Source organism: Elephantulus edwardii, unplaced genomic scaffold, assembly GCF_000299155.1.
Source record: "Elephantulus edwardii isolate Elephantulus edwardi_28Jun2011 unplaced genomic scaffold, EleEdw1.0 scaffold00038, whole genome shotgun sequence".
NCBI lineage: Eukaryota > Metazoa > Chordata > Mammalia > Macroscelidea > Macroscelididae > Elephantulus > Elephantulus edwardii.
Window position 1 is genome coordinate 16,718,283 of NW_006399788.1, and position 24,444 is coordinate 16,742,726.

Genomic DNA, 24,444 nt, shown 5'->3' on the forward strand with positions numbered 1-24,444 from the left:
ATACAAGGATAAATAAATATCACTGCTGAATTTGGAAATCTAAATTGTTAAGATAGAATAATTAAAAAATTGTTCACATCTTGTATTTGTGTTTTTCTTTAGGTTTCCAGATTGTGATGAGCCATATCCTCGACTTGTGGACCTGAATTTAGCTGGAGAGCCCACAGAAGGAGCCCCAGTGGCAGTGCAGAGGGACTATGGTTTTTGGTGTCCCCGCGAGTTGAAAATTGATCCCGATCTTGGCTATTCTTTTTTACGTGTGCGTGATTGTTCACCTCCTTGTCCAAATATGTACTTTAGGAGAGAAGAACTTTCATTTGCTCGATATTTCATAGGATTGATTTCAATCATTTGCCTCTCTGCCACATTGTTTACTTTTTTAACTTTTTTGATTGATGTTACAAGATTCCGCTATCCTGAAAGGCCTATTATATTTTATGCAGTCTGCTACATGATGGTATCATTAATTTTCTTCATTGGATTTTTGCTTGAAGACCGAGTAGCCTGCAATGCCTCTAGCCCTGCACAGTATAAAGCTTCCACAGTGACACAAGGATCTCATAATAAAGCCTGCACCATGCTTTTTATGGTACTCTATTTCTTTACTATGGCTGGCAGTGTTTGGTGGGTAATTCTTACCATCACGTGGTTTTTGGCAGCTGTACCAAAGTGGGGCAGTGAAGCTATCGAGAAGAAAGCCTTGTTATTTCACGCCAGTGCATGGGGCATCCCTGGAACTCTAACTATCATCCTTTTAGCGATGAATAAAATTGAAGGTGACAATATTAGTGGCGTGTGTTTTGTTGGCCTCTACGATGTTGATGCATTGAGATATTTTGTTCTTGCTCCCCTCTGCCTTTATGTGGTAGTTGGGGTTTCTCTCCTCTTAGCCGGCATTATATCCCTAAACAGAGTTCGAATTGAAATTCCATTAGAGAAGGAAAATCAAGATAAATTGGTGAAGTTTATGATCCGGATTGGTGTTTTCAGCATTCTGTATCTTGTACCACTCTTGGTTGTAATTGGATGCTACTTTTATGAGCAAGCTTACCGAGGCATCTGGGAAACGACATGGATACAAGAGCGCTGCAGAGAATATCACATTCCATGTCCATATCAGGTAAGGAAGAAAGCCTTGTTATAAATTTCAGTATGTATAAAACTGTAAGAAGCTAATCTTTGTTATTTAAAGGAAAAAATCTCAAGTTTTCATGTACTCTAACGGGTACCTTAAAATATTAAAAGGGGGGAAATGAACAAATATATTGTAATAAATATGTAAAATGCAGGTTTATATAAATTCCTTTAAAATAAGAGTTTTACAAGTCTCAGCAATTGCCTCTTGAAACATTTTACTTCTGTTAGCACAAAGCAGTTGTAGAATTCTGAAGGTTTTTGGGGAAGAAGTATGTTATCAACTCGGGCAAAAGGATTCTTTTGGTACAAATTTGATTCAAAGTCACAGTAGGAATTGTTAATTGTTTTATCATTTTTATTAGCATAATAGAATACATTTGTGCAAACTGGTTAATCTCTGATTGGAATTGGTTTTATGATTTCTTTTTTTAATTGAAAGATCACTTTTAAAACTTAAAATTCTTTCAGGTTCTTTCTGTGATTTATAGTTCTTCCACATTGACATAATTTGAGGCTTAGGAATGAATGAATGTTAAGTCACTTGCTCATACTCAGTAAATGGCCAACTGGGGTTTAAACCAAGGAGAGAAATGGTGAGAGAAGCAGTTCAGGGGAGTTAAGACTGAACGTATTTACCCCTCCCACCCTAAAACCTCTAGCACCTACACCTGTATTCTTACCCTTTGACTGTTTTTTTTTAAAGGGCCAAAAATGCAATAATTATTTATTATTTAATGGGTTTTTTTGCATCATCTATTGGTTTTCTTAGCAATCCATGGTGTGTTCAATACTGTTTTCCAGCAGCACTTCCCAAAATCATTGGTTCTTCTGTCATTCTTATCCATGGTCCAGCTCTCTGATGCATAACAAGTAATTGCAAAAACCTTTGTCTGGATTGGCTACAACTTAGTCTCTCGACTGACACCATTGCTCTTCAAAACTCTGGAGAAGTACCTGACAGCAAATTTACCAAATGCAATTCATCTTTTTGTTTCCTGACTGTCAGTACGAAGAGTGTTGATTGTGGAACTGAGCAAGATGAAATTATTAAGAACCTCAATCTCTTCTCCATCTATCATGGTGTTGCCAATTGACCCAGTGGTGAGAATCTTTATCTTGTTGATGTTGAGCTTCAATCTATATTGGAGACTTCAGTCCTTAACCTTCTTCAGTAATATTTCAGGTTCTCCTCAATTGCAGCAAACAAAATTGCATCATTTGCATAGCACAGGCTTAAATAATAACGGTACAGTTTTTATAAAATTCTAAAGCCAAAGTTTATTGAAAGAACATAAAATGGATTTGATTTTTTTAATTTCCTGAATTCTTATTAGTTGCTGTCAGGTTGACTACAACTCATAACGATCCTATGAACAACAAATCTAAACCCCGTCCCTTGCTGTACCATCATCACAATCTCTATCATATTCATACCCATTGTGGCAGTCACTAGGTCAACCCCTCTTGTTGAGAGTCTTCCTCGTTTGTTTGGGTTTTGTTTTTTGTTTGTTGTGGGTTTTTTTCTTGCATATTTCTTTCCTTTCCCAGCCTGGATCTTTTTCTAATGATGGTTCCTGAGTTCTTAGTAGGATTCATTCATGTCACTGAAGTTCATTATACTCCAGGCTCTCGAAATTGTATCTGGAATATAATACTGTGCCTAGTTGGGGCATACCCTTCAAATTTTTAAAACATGTTTTCTTGAAAGAGTATCCACATTTTGGTGTATTCCATTCATAATATTCCAGTTGTCCTATATTCTCAGTGTGCCAGCTACCCTGTCCTCTCTTTTAATCTTTGTTTCTTTGAATACTTTTTTTATAGATTGTAGGTATTTTTTGTTTACTCATCTGTTTCCCTTCCTAAGCAGTGAGCTCTTTTTGAAGATACAAAATGTCTTTTTCCTGCTTTTTGAATGCATATTCCACTTGGTACATGGGAAATTACATCAATGGAAATGAACTAAGAAGTGTATGGTTTAGCATATGGACAATACTCATAAATATTTGACATCCTAGCATGCCAGTTTCTTTTCTTTGTTTTATAAATATTATACAAAATGATACTTTTTATCATTATACACAAATTATTTACTTACTACCTCAAGTTTATTCCAACTTACAGCATAAGTCCATTAGCTTTCAGGGCTGGAAATATTTTTAGGGGATGCCCATCCTTCTTTGGAGGAACAGTTGATGGATTTGAATTACTGACCTTTCTATTGTTACTGTTGTTATTAGGTGCCATGAAGTCATGTAAGACTTATAGCAACCCTTTAAACAACAGATCTGAACCCTGTCCTCAACCAAACCTTGTCCTGTGCCATCCTCACAATCTCTGACACACTCGAGCCCATTGCTACAGTCACTGTGTCAGTCTGTCTGGCTGAGGATCTTCCTCTGCCATTCCTCCACATTTCCAAGCATGATGTTCATCTCTAGACTCTCTCAGCAACATTCCCAAAGTATGTGAGATGAAGCGTCACCAGCTTTGGTTTCAAAGAGCATTCTGGCTTCACCTTGGCTCCAAGACATATCTCTTTGTTCTTTGGCGGTCCATAAGATATTCAGCGCTCTCTCCAACACCACAACTCAAATGCATCTATTTTTCTGTCATCCTTATCCACTGTCCAGCTCTCAGATGTGTAGCAAGAGATTGAAAAGACCATGATCTGAATTAGGCGCACATTAGTCCTCAAACTAACATCATTGCTCCTCAGTAATTTGGAGAGGCCCCTGACTCCAGACTTTCCCAGTGTAATATGTTTCTTGATCTCCTGACTGCTGCTACCAAGTGTACTGATTGTGGATTGCAGTAAGATGAAGTCATTGACAGTTTTAATCTTTTCTCCGTTTATCAAAATGTTGTCTGTTTAGTCCATTGGTGAGAAATTGTTTTCTTGATGTTGAGATGCAATTGATGTTGAAGGCTGCAGTGTTTGACTTTCTGCAGCAAGTGTTTCAGCTTTCCTCACTCTCAGTAAGTAGGGTTATGTCAACTGCATACTGAGGGTTATTGATGAGTCTTTCTCCAGTCCTGATGCCATATTCTTAATAGAGTCTAGCTTCTCAAATAATTTGCTCAGCATACAGAATAAATCAATATGGAGAAAAGATCCAACCATGATGCACATCTTTATTAATTTTAAACCATGTAGTGTTTGCTTTCTCTGTTTGCACAAGAGTCTTGGTATAGGTTACTCATGAGCACAATTATGTATTCTGAGATTCCTGTTCTTCTCAATGTTAGTCATAACTTGTTATCATTCACACAGTCAAATTCCTTTGCATAGTTAATAAAGCGTAAGTAGATAACTCTTCTGATATTCTCTGCCCTCTGCCAGGATCCATCTAACATCGGCATTGTATCCCTTCTGAATCCAGCTTGAACTTCTGGTAGTTGTACTGTTCTAGACATATGTGAATGCCCTTCGGCCTTATTTTACTTGCATGTAATAATAACCAAAAGGTCTAAAAACCCTGTGACCTTTCATTAGTAGCACAGTATGTCATGAACCAGAATGTCTTATATTACTTATTTTTAAAAGTAAAACAACTTATAATTAAGAAGATGAAGGAAATAAGTTCTTCAAATTCTATTACTTTTTTTTAACCAAATTGCTTACTAAGAACTTTTCGTTTTCAAACTAAAGTAACAAAATGTTGCACTTAATACAGAAAAAAGAAGATGGTGTTAAATTTTCTATGTGTCTCATGCATGCTATCCACGTATCTAAGGGATTTTGGTGTTTTGGTGGTGTGGTCCATTGTGAGTTCCACTCCTATCCCGGAAGTCCCACTTGTCCATCAGTTGGGATTCACCACTGATTACACAGGAGAAAGATGAGCGATCTCCTCCCATTATAATTTACAACCTCAGATGTTAGATGGAGTAAAAACAAAAAAACACCTCAACAGCAGTAAATGTGAGTGTCAGTTTTGAAAACATTTTGAGGAAATAATGTTTGACTATTAAAAAAATTATATAAAGTATCAATTAAAACACATAAATTAGGTTAAGTGAAATATAATTTCAAAACATTCTTATAATTCTTTTCCCATTCTTAGAACTAATTTGAGCTACACAGGAACATTCCTATTTTCATAGTCATGAGTTTAAAATACTTTTTTAAATACTTCTAACCTCTAGAAAAGATTAGAGACTGATTTACTAATGATAGTGTAGGTACATATTGAAGTACAACAGTAACTGAGAGCTCTGGTGGCCTAGTTAATAATTCCAGATTCACTGAAGTCCCAGAGGCAAGCAGTTTGAATCCATCAGCTGCTCTATGAAAGAAGGATGGACAGTTCCCTTCTGTGTGATTTATTGCCTCTGAAAATCCACTGGTGGGTCAGCTGTGAGTTGTTCTGACTCAGTGGTACACAACAACATAGGTACTTGTTTCGTTTACTGTCATTACGTATTTTATTACTGTAAGTCATTATTTCCATATCACTATGGGGAATTTTTTTTGTTTTGTTTTTTAAAAATTTCTATAGCTTTATAACCTTGAACATATTCATATCTCTCTGCTTCAGTTTCTTTTTATATAAAATGAAGATAATAAGAATTTACCTACAGAGGTTTTTAGGATTGTCCATGTAAACACTTAGAAAAGTGCCTGGTATATAACAAGGGCTAAGCACTTACTGTTAGTTGCTAGCTTCTTTTTCTTCTGTTTATTATTACTGTTATTGCTATTGTTTTGCATTTCTTTTTTTCCCCAAAAAAAATACTCTTTGTCAGTTATTTGTATTACAGATACCTTTTCCTGGTCAATGGCCTGTCTTTTCACTTTATGCTTTCTTTGCATTTTGTAGTTTAAGAAATTCTACCTAGTCATAGCATTGTTTTACAGTATGTTTATCTAGCAGAATTTTAAATTTATATTTCTATGTTGAATACTTTGAATTTGGTTTTTTTCTATATTATGTAAAACATTTTTAAAATGTTAAATGGATGAACAGTGTGCTCTCTATATACATCATTGATCAGATAGCCAATCTGGGTTCTTTTATAGCCTCTATAACATAGACATTTTGCTTCTAGGTTCTCTCTCTAAGTTCATAGCCCCGCATGCTATGGACTATGCCAACAGAGTTTCCTAGGCTCTCTATTCTAGTCCAGTGTTCTGTTAGTATGACCTTGTATCAGTTTCACATTCTCCAACTTTCCTGTTCTTCAAACTTCACTCAGCAAAATATTCTCTAGGCTCTCTTTATGTTATATGGTAAAAACAAAATTGTTGCTCCTTAGTGCTGCATGGTTTTCATTGTGTGAATACACAATTTCTCAATCCATTAATTTGTTAATGGGCATTTAAGTTGCTTTCACTTTCTTGCTGTTGTGTGTAATGTTGCTATGAACATAGTTGTACACCTGTTGAATTCTTATTTGTTCTAATTGTGTGTAAATTTTCTTATATATTCTTTGTATAAATCCCGTTCTCTATCAGTAAGATCAGCTGTGTTTCATATACTACCTTATGTTTCACTTCTTTTTGTTTTATTGCATTTAATGTGATTCACAGTACAGTGTTGAATAAATCTGGAATACGGTACATGTTTGCTTTGTCCTGCTAATAACAGTATTACCAACATTTTGCTAAAAGTGTGTTGTTTGTACATGTTTAAAAAGATCTCTTTACCAACTTAGTTGTTTTTCATCTATTCCATCTGTTCTTCTGAGATTTTTTTTAATTATGAATTTTACATTTATTGCGTATGTTTTCTACATCTACTGTTTGTTTCTTTTATCTTTAAATTTCTTAATTTGTATAAACATACATTTTGGTGTTTGAGTCACCCTTAGATTCCTCAGATAAAATTAATTTGGCTGTATTATTATTAAACCTTGTTAATTGTGATTAGCTAATATTGTGAGTTTTTATATTATTGTTGTTGTTTACTGTCGAGTTGGAACCAACCCATAGCACACGTGTCTTCAGGATTGCAGTGCAGCTTCTTGCTACCAGAGCTCCTTGTTTTTATATTAACACTGATAAAATTGGTGATTTCTCTTTTGCCTGTCCAGTTTAAGTATAAAGATTATAATACTTAGAAAGTGAACTGGAGAGTAGTTTTTTTATTTATTGATTCCCTGAAACACTTCGTGCATATAATGAAGGCTGTTGGCTTTTGGAAGCTTTTATGGCATAGACTGTAGGGGTTGCCTTGCTAAAACAAAAGAGTTGCCCTGCTAAGCCACTCCTCGAGAGAAGTATTGGCTTTCTGTTCCATGATGGTTTACAGCCTCTGAAAACCTGTTGTTAGGTGCTGTCGAGTTGTTGATGACTCACAGCGACCCTATAAACAAAAGACCTGAACCTCACATTATCTCTGTACTAGAAGGTCATTTATGAGTTGTTTCTGAATCTAATGGCAGTGAATGAGTGAGTGATCTGATTTTTATAAAGAGTTGATACATCTTCCTGTTTATCCAGATTCTGTATTTCTTCTTGAGTAGTTTTCAGACATGTTTACCTTATTGAAGAATTAATGTTTTAACTCCTTTATTTCTGTTCTTTCCTTTATGTCTTTTCTACTCTCTTCCTGAGAATTTGTTTTTCTAGACTCTGGAATTGAAATCTTAGCTCATGTTTTGCCAATACTTTCTAATTTTTTTTTTTCCTAGTTAAGCTCTTTAATGAATGCTTAAAATTGTGTTCTGGGATTATACCCCACTTTGATGCATGAATCCACTGGTGTTCAAAACTGCTAACCTAAAGATGAGCCTGTCAGTGCAGATCTACCAAATCTTCCTGCGGGGAGGAACATGTGAGCACACATGCTCATGTATTATATTTGGATTCAGGTTTTGACTCAGTTGTATCAGCTGAGTCGATTCTATATATAACACATGCTCCATCAAAACAGGAGTCCTTTTTTAGCCCTACAGAGCATCTAGAGTATACTGTTCCACTGACAGTATACTCAGAATACAAAACAGAGTGATTGTAACAGATACAATGTCCACTTTATAAATCAAGTGTTTTATTAGATCATGACTCAAACCTCTGAAGTGCTAATGCATCTCCATCAGCAGGGAAACGGGTCCCCATACTTAAGAGATCCTGATGCTGCTCAGCATTAGCTGCAGGAGGAGAGGTGTAGGTATAGATGCCACAAAAGATCAGATCTTAAGGAGAAAACATTTCATTAACCAACCTCCATGTAATTAACACAGCCTCAAGCCACCAGGACACAGCCCCCCCCCCCAACCCCCTTAATCTTCTCCTCAGCTCTTCTGCTGAAGAATTTGGCCTTTACAATGACTGGTTGCTTCGGGAGCTTTCCCTTCCCCAAGACTTTGTAGTAACCCTATCGAACCACATCAGTGATCGGAGCAGCTCCAGTCTTGTTTTTTGCAGCGTTTATCGTTGTCTGCTCACTGACCAAAGTCCATAATTTGTCAAGGTTAACAGTTGGACAGAAGTTCTGATTCCGCTTCAGGTGGTAATGCCTCATACCAACCTTCCCAAAATAACCTGGATGGTATTTGTCAAAGTTGATCCTGTGGTGATGCAAACCACCAGCATTACCTCGGCCTCCAGGTGCTTCCGGTGCTTCCCGACGCGGCCGTGGCCGTGGCTCACGTGGCCCCGAAGTTCCGGGTCTTCCTCAGTCTTGACGGCATTTCGTTCGCTTACACGAAAAAAAGCAATACTTTCTAATTTTTAAAATACATTTAATAATTATTTTAAATTTAACCATTAGTAACTATCTGGTCTTTCTATATATGACTTTTTTTACAGTTTCCACATTGTATCATCTCTATTCCTTCTCTCTCTGTAACTTAATTTTTTTAATAGTCAGAGATTAGAATTTTAGTATTTGTTTTCATGTAAAATTTTACACTACAAGTATCTCATCTAACCATGTTAACTTAGCATTGGAGGTAATGAATTCTATTTGAGTTAACACCTACACAAAATAGAATAAAATTTATTATCATTAAGCTTACCTAAAAGAATATTTTGTAGACTCAGATGATAATACCAAATGAATGCTTTTTATGTATTTTAAGCAATAATGTTATCTTTGGAATAGAATCTTAAGGTGATGAAGAAAATATTTTTATATATCTACTTAAAAATAAGTAAGATTCTTTTATAGTTATGTAATATTACTGAAGCTTTCAAAGATCTGAAAAATAAATTTTTAATGTAGTTTATTATATTGATTCAAAATACCAGTTGGATTAATGTATGTAAGTCAGTCCATAATTTGAAGAAAAATTTTCACTTTAAATTAGTTTAAATTCTAGGCAGTTTTCTTATCAAGGTCAAAATTTACTGCCTAGATTTTAAGATATTTTATCCCAGCTGTTTTTGGCAGTAACACAAATGTCTTTTCCTTGAATAATATTTCATATTTTTTGTTACTTAAATAACAATAATAATTTTCCAATAATTATCTGTTATTTTTCATTTCAAGAACTCCCTTGTTTATTTTAAAGCCTTTTAAGAGACACTAAATGTTTTATGAAAACCTGTTAATTTTTCTTGAAAATCATTTTCATATAAGAACATATTGCCTGAAAACATGGATTTTAAAGTTAAAAAGTCTGAAATTAAATTCTGATGTTTTTATTCTGAGCCTCTGTTTCCTTATGTAAAATGTAATAAATATGTTAAATGCAGAAGTTCCTACTTAACAGGCCGTTATGAATACTAAATGGGATTAATTATAAAAATCAATGAAATAGTTTCACTTCTTATCACAATGCCTTGCAAAAAGAAAAAATTTGATAAAAGTTAGCTTCTGTTATTTTAAGTATGTCATTCTTAAAGTTTGAAAAAGGATTATCCATTTCCTGTATTTGAATCAAGTTTTTTCTTTTAAGCATTGTTGTGTGTGTTTTTTTAAAAAAAGACTATGTTTCCTTCCCCAGTTGCCCCTTTCTTTTTCCCCCCAAATCTCTTTCATCTATTTATGTTGTTTATTTGAGGTTTTTGTTTTTTTCTTTCCCTAAATGCTGTATGCCCTAAGGAATTTTGATATTAGAACCATTTTGGGCTTTGTTGGGTTTTTCGTGTGTTGTTTTGTTTTTTTTTTCCCCCGGCAGTAGAGCTGTGTAACAGACCATCAAATTCACATTAGAATACTTTTTAAAAAAACTAGGTTTATAGAAAACAAACAGGAAAATATTATTTGTATTCTTTCATTTACAGAAGGCAACCCATCTGCTGTTTATCTGGTCTTGATTCAGAAAAAAATGTAAAAATAGCAGACTACTGTCACATATAATTTTTGTTCTGAATTAGCTTCGTTTTCTCAAGAGTGCTTCTCTTTACCAGACAATTCCTAGAATCTGCATTGTGTATAAGGTATGCTTGACTCTTGCAAAAGCAAAAGCAATGGATAATTATTTTTAAATATATAGTGATTCTTCTTTCTATCTCATTGCTTTTGTCAGAATCGACTCATAGCTGATCCCAGGCAAGTTTTCATGGCCTCTAAATTGCATGGGAGGAGATTGTTCATTTTTCTCCCATAGAGCAGTTATTGAATTTGAACTGCTTGCCTTTGGGTTGACAGCACAACTCCTTACCCACTAGATCCAGAGCTCCCTTATACAGTGTTTACTGGTCTTTAAAGTTGCAAATATCCTGTAAATGGCTTGCTAGAACTAACTGATGTTTTCCCCAAAATTGTTTCATTTCTCTAGTTGAGGAAAAGAGTGACTGATTCCTAGAACAAAACTTGTTTCATAAAAAAAAAAAATTACAATAACCTGGAAAACTCACATAAAAAAACTTTTAGCATTATTATACTATTGCTGTCACGTTTGGGTTTCGGTAATTTGATAATAAATGTGGAATGATGTTGTTGTTCTTAGGGACCCTCAAGTCGAGTACAATTCATAGCAACTCCATGAACATCAGATCTGAACCTTACCCTGTGCTCCTCATTTCTGCCATTCTAAGGTAGTTATTAGTCACTTTTTCAATCCATCTCTTTGAAGGTCTCCTCCTTTGCTCACCTTCCACTTTTCCAAGGCTCTTTGTAACAACATTCCCAAGTATATGAGACGAAGTTTCACCATCATGCCCTTCAGGGATCATCTTGCTAATCCACGGGATTTTTCAGTGCTCGTCTCTAGCACCACAACTTAAAGGCATCAGTTTTCTTCTGTCATCTTTAGTCACTGTCCAACTCTCAAATGCATAGCAAATAATTAAAGTTTGAAACCAGGTGCACCTTACTCTTTAAACTGGCATCATTACTCTTTAGCACTTCTAAGAAGTCTCTGACTGCAGACTTTCTTAAGGCAACACACCTTTTGATTTTTCTGATTGCTGGTACCAAGGTTGTTGATCCAAATAAGATGATATCATTGATAGTTCCTATTTTTTTTTAAGGCCTGTTGGCTTTATGGTGAGGATTTTTGTTTTCTTCTTGTTGAGATGTAATCCATACTGAAGCGTGTAGCCCTTGATGTTTTGCAGCAGTTGTTTCAAGTGCTCTTTACTTTCAGCAAGCAAAGGTGTGTCATCTGCGTAATGCAGGTTGTTGATCAGTCTTCCTCCGCAGGTTGTTGATCATTCTTCCTCCAGTCTTGCTGTCAAATGTATGTACTTTCATAAAGTCCAGCTTCTAAATTATTTCTTTGGCATAGAGCAAATATGGAAAAGGGATACAGCCCTGACACTCACTTTTCTTGATTTTAATTCATGAAGTGTTGCCTTGTTCTCTTTGAAAACCAGCTTCCTATTCCCAATAAAGGTTTTGTATGAGCACAGTTAAGTGTTCTGCGATTCCCACTCTTCTCAATGTTAACCACAATTTATTATGTTCTACAGAGTAAAAGGCTTTTGCGTGGTCGATAAAACTCAGATGTCTTCCTGTCTCTGCTTTCAATCAAGATCCATCTGACATCAGCAGTGATATCCCTGGTGCCACAACCTCTTCTAAATCTAGCCTGAATCTCTGGCTGTTTGCTATCCATATTCTGTTTCAGCCAGTTGTTTGTTTTTTGGAAGTTTTTTTGGTAGTCTTCAGCAACATTTTCTTTGCGTATGGTATTAATGATATTGCTTGATAATTTACACATTCTGGTGGTTTACCGTTTGGGGTATGAGAACAAATATAGATCTCCAGTCAGTTGGCCAGTACTTGTCTTTTAAATTTCCTGTAGTAGTCTAATGAGCACCTCCAGGACTGCATCTGTTGAAACAAGTCACTTGGTATCCATCAATTCCTTAATTTTTGCTGTTGTCTTTAGTGCAATTTGAACTTCTTCCTTCATCATCATTGGTTCCTAATTTTCATCCAGGGGGTTTTCCCATGGCATCTTTCAGTATTGCAGCTCAAGGCTTGATTTTTTTTTTTCTTCCAACTTGGGTAATGCTGAGCTGCTTCTTTCTTCCCTTCCCCACCCCCCTAACTCCAGCTCTTTGCACATATCACTATACTACTTTGCTTTGTCTGCGCATTCATTTCCCTCACTTCAGCAATCTTTGTTGTTGTTGCTGTTGTAGTTATGTGCCGTTGAGTCGTTTGTGACTCATAGTGACCCTATGTACAACAGCCCTAAACTCTGCTCTGTCCTGTGCCAGTCGCACTGTCTCTGACACTCCCATCCCTATTATCCCAGTCACTGAATCAATCCACCTCATAGAGGGCCTTCCCCTCCTGCGCTGTCCTTCCACCCTCCCAAGCATGATGTCCTTCTCCAAGGACCTGTCTCTCCTCACATGTCCAAAGTATGTTAGACGGAGCCTCAGAATCCTTGCCTCCAAGGAGCCATCCAGTATAACCCCTTCCAAAACGAATGTTTGTTTTCCTAGTAGTCCATGGTATTCTCAATACTCTTCTCCAGCACCACAGCTCAAAGGCATCAATTCTCCTTCTATCCTCCTTGGTCATTGTCCAACTCTCTGATGCATAACAAGTGATTGTGAAGACCATGGCCTGTATCAAACGCACCTTAGTCTCCAGAGAGACACCATTGCTCTTCAGTACTTTGGAGAGGTCCCTAACAGCAGACTTTCTCATGGCAATGTGCCTTTTTATTTCCTGGCTACTGGTGTCAAGAGTGTTGACTGTGGAGCCAAGCAAACTAAAGCTGTGTACAATCTCAATCTCTTCACCATCCATCCTGATGCTGCCAATTTCCTTACTAGAGTTATTGAAGCTAATGTTAGATGGATCTTAGCTGAAAGCAGGGAATAACAGAGGAATGTCTATGTTTCATTGACTGTGCAAAGGCATTTGACTGTGTGGACCACAACAAACTAGCTGACTCTGAGAAGAATGGGAATCCCAGAATACTTCATAGTGCTAATGTGAAACCTATACTTGGACCAGGAGGCAGTCATCAGAACAGAGCAAGGAAACCCTGCATGGTTCATAATTGGGAAAGGTGTACAATAGGGATGTTTCTTATCTCCATACCTTTTCAATCTATATGCAGAACAGATTATCCGGGAGGCTGGGCTCTATGGGGAGAAATGTGGCATCAGGCCTGGAGGTGGTGTCATCAACAATCTGCATTATGCAGGTGACACAACCCTGCTTGCTGAATCTGAGGATCTGAAGTCCTTGCTGCAGAAGGTCAAGGACTGCAGCCTTTGGTATAGACTGAAGCTCAATATTAAGAAAACAAAGATTCTCACCACTGGGCCGATTGGCAACATCATTATAGACGATGAAGAGATAGAGATTGTTAACAACTTTATTTTGCTTGGCTCTACAATCAACACTCTTGGCACCAGCATCCAGGAAATTAAAAGACTAATTGCACTGGGGAAAGTCTCTCCAAAGTACTAAAGAGCAGTGATGTCAGTCTGGAGACTTAAGGTGCGCCTGATACAGGCCATGGTCTTTGCAATCACTTGGTATGCATCAGACAGAGTACTCTATGGACAGTGACTAGAGATGATGAAGAAGAATTGATGCCTCTGAGCTCTGGTGTTGGAGAAGATTATTGAATATACCATGGACTGCTAAGACAATGAACAGTTTCATCCTGGAGAGGGTGAAACCAGGCTGCTTCTTGGAGGCAAGGATTCTGAAGCTGTCTGACATACTTTGGACATGTTGCAAGGAGAGACCAGTCCTTGGAGAGGGACGTCATTCTTGGGAGGATGGAGGGACAGCAGAAGGGAGGAAGAGCCTTGATGAGATGGATTGATTCAGTGATTGGGGTAATGAGGGTAGGTGTGTCAGAGACAGTAACATTGGTACAGGATAGAGCAGGGTTTGGGGCTGTCTTACATCGGGCCACTATGAGTTACAGGTGACTTGACGGCACATAACAATAACAACAGCAATCCTTTATTTTTTTACATCTCGACATTCCTATGCAATTCTCAGTCTCATGACATATCTTTAATGTTTCCTTTTTACCCTATCTTTGTAAAGAATTCTTGCTTTCTGCAAGGATGTTATTGTTGATGTCACTCCACAACTCACCTGGTCTTCAGTCATTAGTGTTTGGGCCTTGATATGGTTTTTAAGTTAAGGTTGGGTAGACTCAAGATCGTATTTTGGTTCTTGTGAACTTATTTTCTTTTTCTTCATCTTCAGTTTGAATATGCCCACTAACAGTATCACTGATATCCCATGTAAACAAAATCCTTCTGAAGATTATCCAAAACCAACTGGAACAGTATATAGACAAAGAACTACTTACCAGAAATACAGGCTGGATTTAGAAGAGGCCATGGCACTAGAGACATCATAGCTAATGTCAGATAGATCTTGCCTGAAAGCAGAGAGTACAAGAGAAATTTCTATCCTTGTTTTGTTGACTATGCAATGTGATTTGACTGTAGATCATAACAAATTGTGTCTAACCTTGATAAAAATGGGAATCCCAGAACACTTAATTGTGCTCATGCAAAACCTATACTTGGACCAGGAAGCAATCCTCAGAACAGAGCAAGAAAACAAACACTTCATGATTCAGAATCAGAAAAGGAGTGTGTCAAGGATGCATCCCATCTCCATACCTTTTAAATCTATATGCAGAACAGACAATTAAGGAGGCTAGGCTCTATGAGGAGGAATGTGGCATCAGGTTTGGAGGAGGACTCATCAACAACATATGTTATGCAGATGATACAAACTTGCTTGCTGAAACTGAGGAGGACTTGAAATACTTGCTGCAGAAAAAGATTGTAGTCTTCAGTATAGATTGAAGCTTAACATCAAAACAAAAATTCTCTCTACTGAGCCAGTTGACAGCACCATAATATAAGGAGAAGAGATTGAGGTTAACAATTACAGTTTGCTTAGCTTCACAGTCATCACTCCTGGTCCCAGAAGTCAGGAAATCAAAGATGAATTGAATGGTGAAAATCTTCTGTCAGAGACCTCTCCAGAGTATTGAGGAGCAATGATGTTATTTTAGAGACTAAGGATAACCTGGTCCAGACCATGATCTCCACAATTACTTGCTATGCATTGGAGAGCTGGACAATGACTAAGGGGGATAGAAGAAGAATCATTGCCTTTGAGTTGTGGTCCTGGATAAGAATATTAAACATACCATGGACCACCAATAATCAAACAGATCTGCCTGGAAGAGGGTGAAACCAAGTCTCTCCTTGGGGGCATGAAATTTGAAGCTCCGTCTTACATACTTTGAACACGTAGCCAGGAGGGACCAGCCCTTGGAGAAAGACATGCTTTGAAGGGTGGAGAGACACTGCAGTGGAGGAAGACCCTGGATGAGATAGATTGACACAGTAACAAGGGTAATGGGGGTAAGTGTGTCAGAGTCAGTGAAATTGAATTTGGGGTCACTGTGAGTCACTGCTGACTCGGTGGCACATTAAAAAATTATAACAAAAATTGAGAGTCTACTCCAGTCAGCACTTGGCTTAGTTTTGATCACTATATTAAGCTTCTTCACCGATTCTTTACACAAAAGTAGTCAGTCGAATACTTGTGCAGCCCATGACGTGAAGTCAATGTGTGTAGTTATTGTTTGTGTGTTTTTTTAAAAAGCATTTGTATTGAGTAAATCATTGATTGTACAAAATTCAATTATTCTATAGCATTACAAAATAATTAGACACCTTAAGATGCAATATACCTTCATGATGTGGATGGAGTAAACTTTTCATCCAATGAAGTACAGTTATTTGTTGATATGGCATTACTCAAAATGAAGATAATTGGCTTCAAACATCCATTAATAATTGGAACATGGAATGTATGAAATATGAATCTAGGAAAAAGAATATGAGACACTATCATTAATATAACCACAAATACCATCTTGCTGTTGTTGTTATTGTTGTTATGTGCCGTCGAGTCGCTTGCAACTCATAGCAACCCTATGTACAACAGCCCCAAACTCTGCTCTGTCCTGTGCCAATCACGCTGTCTCTGTTACACCCATCCTAATTACTCCAGTCACTGAATCAATCCACCTCATAGAGGGTCTTCCCCTCCTGCACTGTTCCTCCACCCTACCAAGCATGATATCCCTCTCCAAGGACTGGTAGATTATTCTGTGACGATTGTTTCCTTATTGCCTTTCCCTTCAGCCATTATAACATGTGACTGTTACCTATTCACTAACTTCTTTTTTCCTTTCACCTCGTAGTAACCATCCACAAATGATTCTTTCTGTGTATAAACATTTTTCAGCATTTTATGATAGAGATCCTATACAATATTTGTCCTGTTATGACAGATTTATTTCACTCACCATAACATCCTCTAGGTTCATCCATGTTATTGAGTGTTTCATGGATTCTTTATTGTTTATTCACAGAGATTTCAAGGGCCTATTATTTCATCAGTAGAAGGCCAGGCGTGCCTCCTAGTCTTTCTTAGTCTCAAACCTTCACTGAAACCTATCTGTCTATAATGGATTTTAAATCTATGACATCGCTTCATATATTACAGCAATATGCAAGCCACAACAGTAAGACAAACTGGTAGACAGATGGTGACTATTCCTCGTAGCTAAGTTAGAATATGTCTATTTTTAAGTTGATTAGGAAAACTTCCCTGACCTTCTGAGCATTAAAAATAACTATACACTTATTTAAATAATATCTCAGAAAACTATTTTATCATGTTTTCCCTAAAGTAAATTCTAGTACTTTAATCATGAAGAGTAACTATAAGAAAAAATAAAATTATATCTTTAAAATGCCACCAAGTACTTATTAATACACATTTCTGTGTGAGCATTATACTGTATCTCACAGAAATAGAATGGTGGCTGCCATTTTAAAAACAAATTCTTAATTAATTGGAGGCATGGATTTTGAAGCTCTGTCTCACATACTTTGGGCATGTTGTGAGGAAGGACCAATCCTTAGAGAAGGACGTCATGATTGGAACAGCAAAGGTTCAGTACAGGAGAAGAAGACCCTGGATGAGATGGATTGACACAGTGACTGGAGTAATAGAGATTTGAAGCACTTGTTGTAGAAGATCAAGGAATGCAGCTTTCTATGGATTGTGCCTCAATATCAAGAAAACAAAGATTCTTACCACTGATCCAATAGGCAGTGTCATGATGCATGGAGAGGAGATTGAAACTATCAACAGTTTCATCTTGCTTAGATCCACAATTAATACATTTGCTATGAGCAGTCAGGAAATAAAGAGATGCATTGCAGTTAGGGACCTTTCCAAATTATTGAGAAATAGTAATGTCAGTTTGAGCACTAAGGTATATCTCATTCAGGCCATGGTCTTCCTGATTACTAGCTATGCATCTGAGACCGGGTCAATGAATAAGGATGTTGTTGTTATGTGCCGTCAAGTCGGTTGTGACTCATAGTGACCCTATGTACAACAGCCCTAAACCCTGCTCTATCCTGTGCCAATCGCATTGCCTCTGACACACCCATCCCGATTACCCCACTCACAGAATCAATCCACCTCATAGAGGGTCTTCCCCTCCTGTGCTGTCCTTCCACCCTACCAAGCATGATGTCCTTTTCCAAGGACCTGTCCCTCCTTACAACATGACCAAAGTATCTCAGATGAAGCCCCAGAATCCTTGCCTCCAAAGAGAAGCTTGCTTTAACCCTTTCCAGAATGAATCTGTTTGTTTTCTTGGCAGTCCAGGGTACACTCAATACTCTTCTCCAGCACCACAGCTCAAAGGCATCAATTCTCCTTCTATCCTCCATAGTCATTGTCCAACTCTCTGATGCATAACAAGTGATTGCAAAGACTATAGCCTGTATCAGATGCACATTAGTCTCCATAGTGACACCATTGCTCTTCAGTACCCTGGAGAGGTCCCTAACAGCAGACTTTCCCATTTCAATATGTTTTTTTAAATTTCCTGGCTGCTGGTGCCAAGAGTGTTGACCATGGAGCCAAGCAAAATAAAGTTGTTAACAATCTTAATCTCTTCACCATCCATCCTGATGCTGCCAGTTGGTCCAGTGGTGAGAATCTTTGTCTTCTTGACACTTGAGCCTCAATCCATCCTGAAGGCTGCAGTCCTTGACCCTCTGCAGCAAGCATTTCAGGTCCTCCTCAGTTTCAGCAAGCAGGGTGTGTCATCTGCATAACACAGATTGTTAGTAGATCTTTACCAATCCTGATACCACACGTCTCCTCATAGAGCCCAGCCTCTCGGATAATCTGTTCTGCATACAGGTTGAAAAGATATGGAGATAGGACACATCCCTGGCATACACCTTTCCTAATTTTGAACCATGCAGTGTTTCCCTGCTCTGTTCTGACAACTGCCTCTTGGTCCAAGTATAGGTTTCACATTAGCACAATCAAGTGTTCTGGGATTCCCATTCTTCTCAGAGTCAGCCACAGCTTGTGATCCATACAGTCGAAAGCCTGTGCATAATCAATGAAACACAGCTATTCTTCTGGTGTTCCCTGCTTTCAGCTAAGATCCATCTAACATCAGCTACAATATCCCTAGTACCATGACCCCTTCTAAACCCAGCCTGGCCTTCTGGCAGTTCTCTGCTGATGTGCTGTTCCATTCGCTTTTTAATAATCTTCAGTAGACTCTTGCTTGCATGTGAAATCAATTATATTGTTCTGTAGTTTCCACACTCTGTTGGGTCACCCTTATTTGGAATGGGAACAAATATAGATCTTTTCCAGGCAGTTGGCCAAGTGGTTGTTCTCCAGATTTCTTGGCACAACTTGGTGAGTAAGCACATCCAGGGCAGCGTCTGTTAGCTGAACTATGTCAATTGGTATGCCATCTATTCCTGGGGCCTTGTTTTTTGCTATTTCCTTCAAAGCAGCTTGAACTTCTTCCTCCATCAACATAGGCTCTTGCTTATATGTTATTAAATTATGATGTGCCTGCAAATTCCTTTCAATACAGTGACTCAGTATATTCTTTCCATCTTCTTTTAATACTTCCTGGATCATTTAATATTCTTCCTAAAGCATGCTTGATTATAGCAACTCGAGGTTTGAATTTGTTTTTCAGTTTCTTGAGCTTAAGAAATGCTGAACGAGTTCAGCCCTTTTGATTTTCCAACTCTAGCTCCTTGTACATTTCATTGTAATATTTTGTTTGTCATTCCATGCTGCCTTTGGAATCTTCTGTTCAGCTCTTTAGTATCTTGAATTCTTCCTTGTGCTTTGGCTTCTCTGCGCTCCAGTGCAATCTTCAGAGTTTCTTCTGACATCCATTTTGGTCGGTTTTTTCTCTTCTGTCTTTGTAATGACCATTTGCACTCTTCCTGGATGATACATTTGACATCCTCCCACAACTCATTAGGTCTTTGCTCATTAGTGTTCAAGACCTCAAACCGAGATGTTTCTGAAATTCAGGTGGAATGAACTCATAGTTTGGTTCCCGTGGATTCGGTTTAATTTTCCTCAGCTTTAGCTTGAACTTGCTTATGAGTAGTTGGTGGTTTATTCCACAATCAGCTCCTGGCCTAGTTTTCACAGCTGATATTGAGCTTCTCCAGTGGTTCTTTCCGCAGATGTAATCGATCTGATTCCTATGCATACCATCAGGTGAAATCATGTGTATAACCTGCGTTTATGTTTCCTATAAAATGTATTTGCAATGAAGAAATCATTGATTGTACAAAATTCAATCATTCTATCTCCAGCTTCATTTCTGTCACCAAGCCCATGTTTTCCAACTACTGATTTGCCTTCTCTGTTCCCAACTTATGTGTTCCAGTCACCCATTATTATCAGTGCATCTTGATTGTATGTTCGATCAATCTCCGACTCTAAAAGTTGGTAGAAATCATCTATTTCTTCTTCTTTGGCTCTGGTTTTTGGTGCATATATCTGAATAATAGTGGTATCTAATGTCTTTGAGCTGAGCTGTGGTGTTGGAAAAGAACACTTAACATTCCATGGAAGGCCAAGAAAACAAATAGGTCTTGGAGAAGGTACAGCCAGAGTACTCTTTGGAGGCAAGAATGATGTGGCTTCACCTAACATACTTTGGACATATTGCTAGGAGGTGCTATTCCTTGAAGACAGGCATGATGGGAAGGGTAAAGTGTCAACAAAGGAGGGGAAGACCTTCAACCAGGTGGACTGACAGAGTGACTGCTGCAATGGGCTCTTGTGTGTCGGGAAGTGTGAAGATGGTGCAGGACAGGATTAGGTTCAGATCTTTTGTTCATAGAGTCGTTATGAGTCGTACTCAACTCTGTGGGACCTAACAACAACATGTCAGAGACAGTGAGATTGGCTCAGGATGGGTTAGGGTTCAGAGCTATTGTGCATAGAGTCACTATGAGTTGTAGGCATCTTGGTGCCTCATAACAACAGTATTGTTTATTTGAAAGATACGTATTAACAAGAGAAAGATATTTATCTTTCTTTATAAATATTTGCCATAGTTCTGCTACTTTTGGTCTTGACCCTGTCTGAAAGTTACCGTCTGCTCTGTAACCTTTCTACCTGAGGCCTGCCATTGAACCTTCATGTATCACCTTTCTCCATGCCTTCCGTTTTCCAAGTTCCTTCCTAATGCTAGTAGGCTTTCCAATGGTAGGAACATATCAGCAAGATAGAAAAGAAAATATTTTTAATGATTTTTTTTACCCCAAACTCAGTTATCCTATACAGTCCTTTTTTTTCTTCCAGCAAAATACCCTTTTATAACAATTTGTCTTCTCTGAGAGCTCTTATTTTGTTCCTGCCTTATAACAGAACATCTTTATTTTCTAGATAGAGGCAAGAGATAAAACTTTAGTTCCTTAGAGCTAGAGAGTATCCTTAAAAGTGCCAATTATGTACATGTTAATGACTTTTTAGATTGAGTGGTTGATAAATCACAGCATACTTCTCAGGCCCTCTGTAAAATTAACTGACACCCAGTAGCTGTTGGATGTTTTGAGTTAGAAGGATGTTTTCTAGAATATTTGTTTACTTCCAACCAGTTCTTTATTAATAGAGAATCAATTGTGTTTATTCTAGAATGTTTTATTGTTTTATTAGTTTGTGTTACTATAATATAGAAATGAATTTTTTATTAGGTAAAATAATAAAATCTGGCCTGGAATAGCAAACAGTATTTTAATTAAAAATTATGTTGACTGCTTTGGAAAAAACTTGATTAAAGGCAGGTTATATATAAATGGAGAAAATTGTTGTTGTAGTTTGTACAAACCCTAAGAAAACATTTGGAGGTTGGAGTGGCAAAAATCTATATACTCTTACACTTAGATTACACCACAATTATTTGGGTTTTGTCTCCATTTTAAAAAAATAGAAACTGGAGTTGAATAATGATGAAAAAGCCTGTGGCATGTAAGAAAGTGGAAACTAATTACCAGATGAACATTCAAAAGGTTTTAGCCTTGTACCAGATAATTAACTATTTTAAGTTAAATATTTTTGGTGATTTTCTACTTTATTTACTGAAGCATCTGCCTGATCATGTCAAATATGAACCTTCCCACTTTGTTTCTTTTGACCAATCACAAATAATCTATCGGTGGCTTTATAAGACTATATTAAGAGAATTTATTTCATTAATATTTTCTAACTTTGCTAAAGGAAAAAATAAATTTTCCCAAAAAAAAAGAGAAAGTAGAAGAATAAAATATACAATCAGGTTCTGCTTATGTCTAGAAGAGTAAATAATTGTAAGTCTGAACAAATACAATCTGAAAGAATGCATTATATGATGTAGGTAAACTCTCCAAGGATTCTTCAAAATATTTGGGATTTAGAGCCTCCACAATAAGAAACTATTCATGAGTTAAGCAGGTCTTCCAGGCACGTGGGAGAGAAAATTAGAAAGGGGAACCAAGGACTCATTTGTTGGGCTTGGATCATAAAAGTCAAGATCTTATGTGTTTTCAGATTAGTTGTGTGTCCTGTCAGTCAAGAGAAGCAAATTCTTTCTGCAAGACTCACAGTGTATATCATTTACACACATCAGAATACAAGCATTTTTACTCAGTCATTGAATGTAACATTAGACTTAGATTCCAATAAAGGTAAATAATAAAATTGTGAGATCCTAAATAACAGGATAGGTAACAATGTTTACAGAAAGGAGAGATTGTGGTCACAAAATTGCCAACCTACAAGAAATTATTCGGCTTCCATAAGTTACTCACTCTTTTGCCTTGGGAAGGGAAGAGCTTGATGGTGACTGGCTAGCATCATTTAGATCAAAAGTTCTTTATAAGAATCCTGATGATATGGCACAAAGTGGAGAATAGCGTTTAAAACTCTCCAAGACTCGACTTCCAGAAGCCATGGAGCCTGGATGAACCCATGAAACTATTGTCCTGAGACAATCTATAAACCTTAAAAATAGCACCAGATGTCTTAGAACCAAACAATTTCATTTAAGCTAGTTTAAAAAAGAAATCTTCGTGAGCATTCCACTCTTAATTATTTATATGGCATCAGGTTGACAAAGCAACTTGAAGTATTAAATGAGAACCAGTTAAGACTCTTAGGGAGCAAAGAGTTTATGTTAACGGGGTGGGGGGAACAATTTAGAAAAGTAGAATGATGGTGGCTGCAAAATCAGTGCCACTGAATTGTCCATGTAGAAAGTGCTGATTTGGTGTGTTTGTCGATATAGTCTTAAAAACAAAAATAATTAGTTAAAATAATTTCTTTGAAACAAAGAGGGTTGCCTTTTTAAAAAGAAAATTTTTATTTTTTATTGGTTTGTTTACAAATTTTGTACACATTGTTTTTCACACCAGATCTTTCCCATTTCCTTCATCCACCCCTCCCTCTACCTATCAAATGGTGGGACACTATGATTACCCACCTCACCCCTCGCCCATCCTCATCCCTCTGCTTCACCCCTCCACCCTTTGGATCCTCGTACACGGTTTAATAGTTATCTTTCTATTTCTACAAAATAATCGTATACTGTCTTTATCCTTATAGGACTGAGTTAGTTCACTTATCATAATGCTCTCCAGTCCCTCCCAAGTTAGTGATTTTCAAAATTGTTACACCTGCATGCTGCATAGTATTCCATCATGTGAATGTATCATAATTTCTCAATCTGTCTATTGTGGTTGAACATTTGGGCTATTAACATGTTCTTGTGATGGTGAATAATGCTGCTATGAACATTGGTGTATGAAACTCTGCTTGTGTCTCAGTTCTCATTTTCTTGAGGTATATTACAAGCAGTGGAATAGCTGGATCATATGGAATTTCTAGGTTCAGCTTTATGAGGAGATGCCAAACTGCCTTACTACCAGAGTGGTTGTACCATTGTACAACCCCACGAACTATGTGTAAGAGTTCCTATGTTGCCACATCCTCTCCAACACTTATTACCTGCTGTCCTATTAAACTTTGCCACTGCTACTGGAGTAAAATGGTATCTCATTGTGGTGCTGATTTGCATCATTCTTATTGCAAGTGATTTTGAGCATTTCTTAATATGTCTGTTGGCCATTTGAATATCTTCCTCTATGAAAAGTCTTTCCATGTCTTTTGCCCATTTTGTAATTGTGTTATCAGTCTTTTTCTTATGGAAGCCTGTAGGACTCTGTAAACTTTTCAGATAAAGCCCTTGTCTGAAATGGTATTGCCACATGTTTGGGGGATGTTTTCCCAGTGAGTAGGTTTTCTTTTCTCTCTGTCAGAAAATGTTTGTGATGTGCACAGGGATTTAATCTTTAGAAGGTCCTGTTCCTCAGTTTTCTTCTAGCCAGATCGTACATTTCTGGCTGCATTTGGCCATCATAGAAGTATCTTTAAGAATGAGAGTTCTAGGATAATAACATTTTTAATACAAGTGAGATTAATGAATGGTTGAAATATAAAAGTCCATTTTAGACAAGAATTTAAGTGGTTCTAAGAGAAATGGAGGATCAAAACAAAATAAGGAAAAGAATAGAAAGAGGAAGTCTAGTAGCAGTATAATCAG

General features: G+C 37.3%; 1 protein-coding gene across 1 annotated transcript in view; it reads left to right on the forward strand.

Moving 5' to 3' along the window:
- FZD3 (frizzled class receptor 3) overlaps positions 1–24,444 on the forward strand; it is a 118,622-nt gene that overhangs the window by 65,799 nt on the left and 28,379 nt on the right. The window contains exon 3 of the mRNA XM_006884871.1: positions 103–1,120. Coding sequence (XP_006884933.1) covers positions 103–1,120 — 1,018 coding nt within the window. The remainder of the gene's footprint in view (positions 1–102; positions 1,121–24,444) is intronic.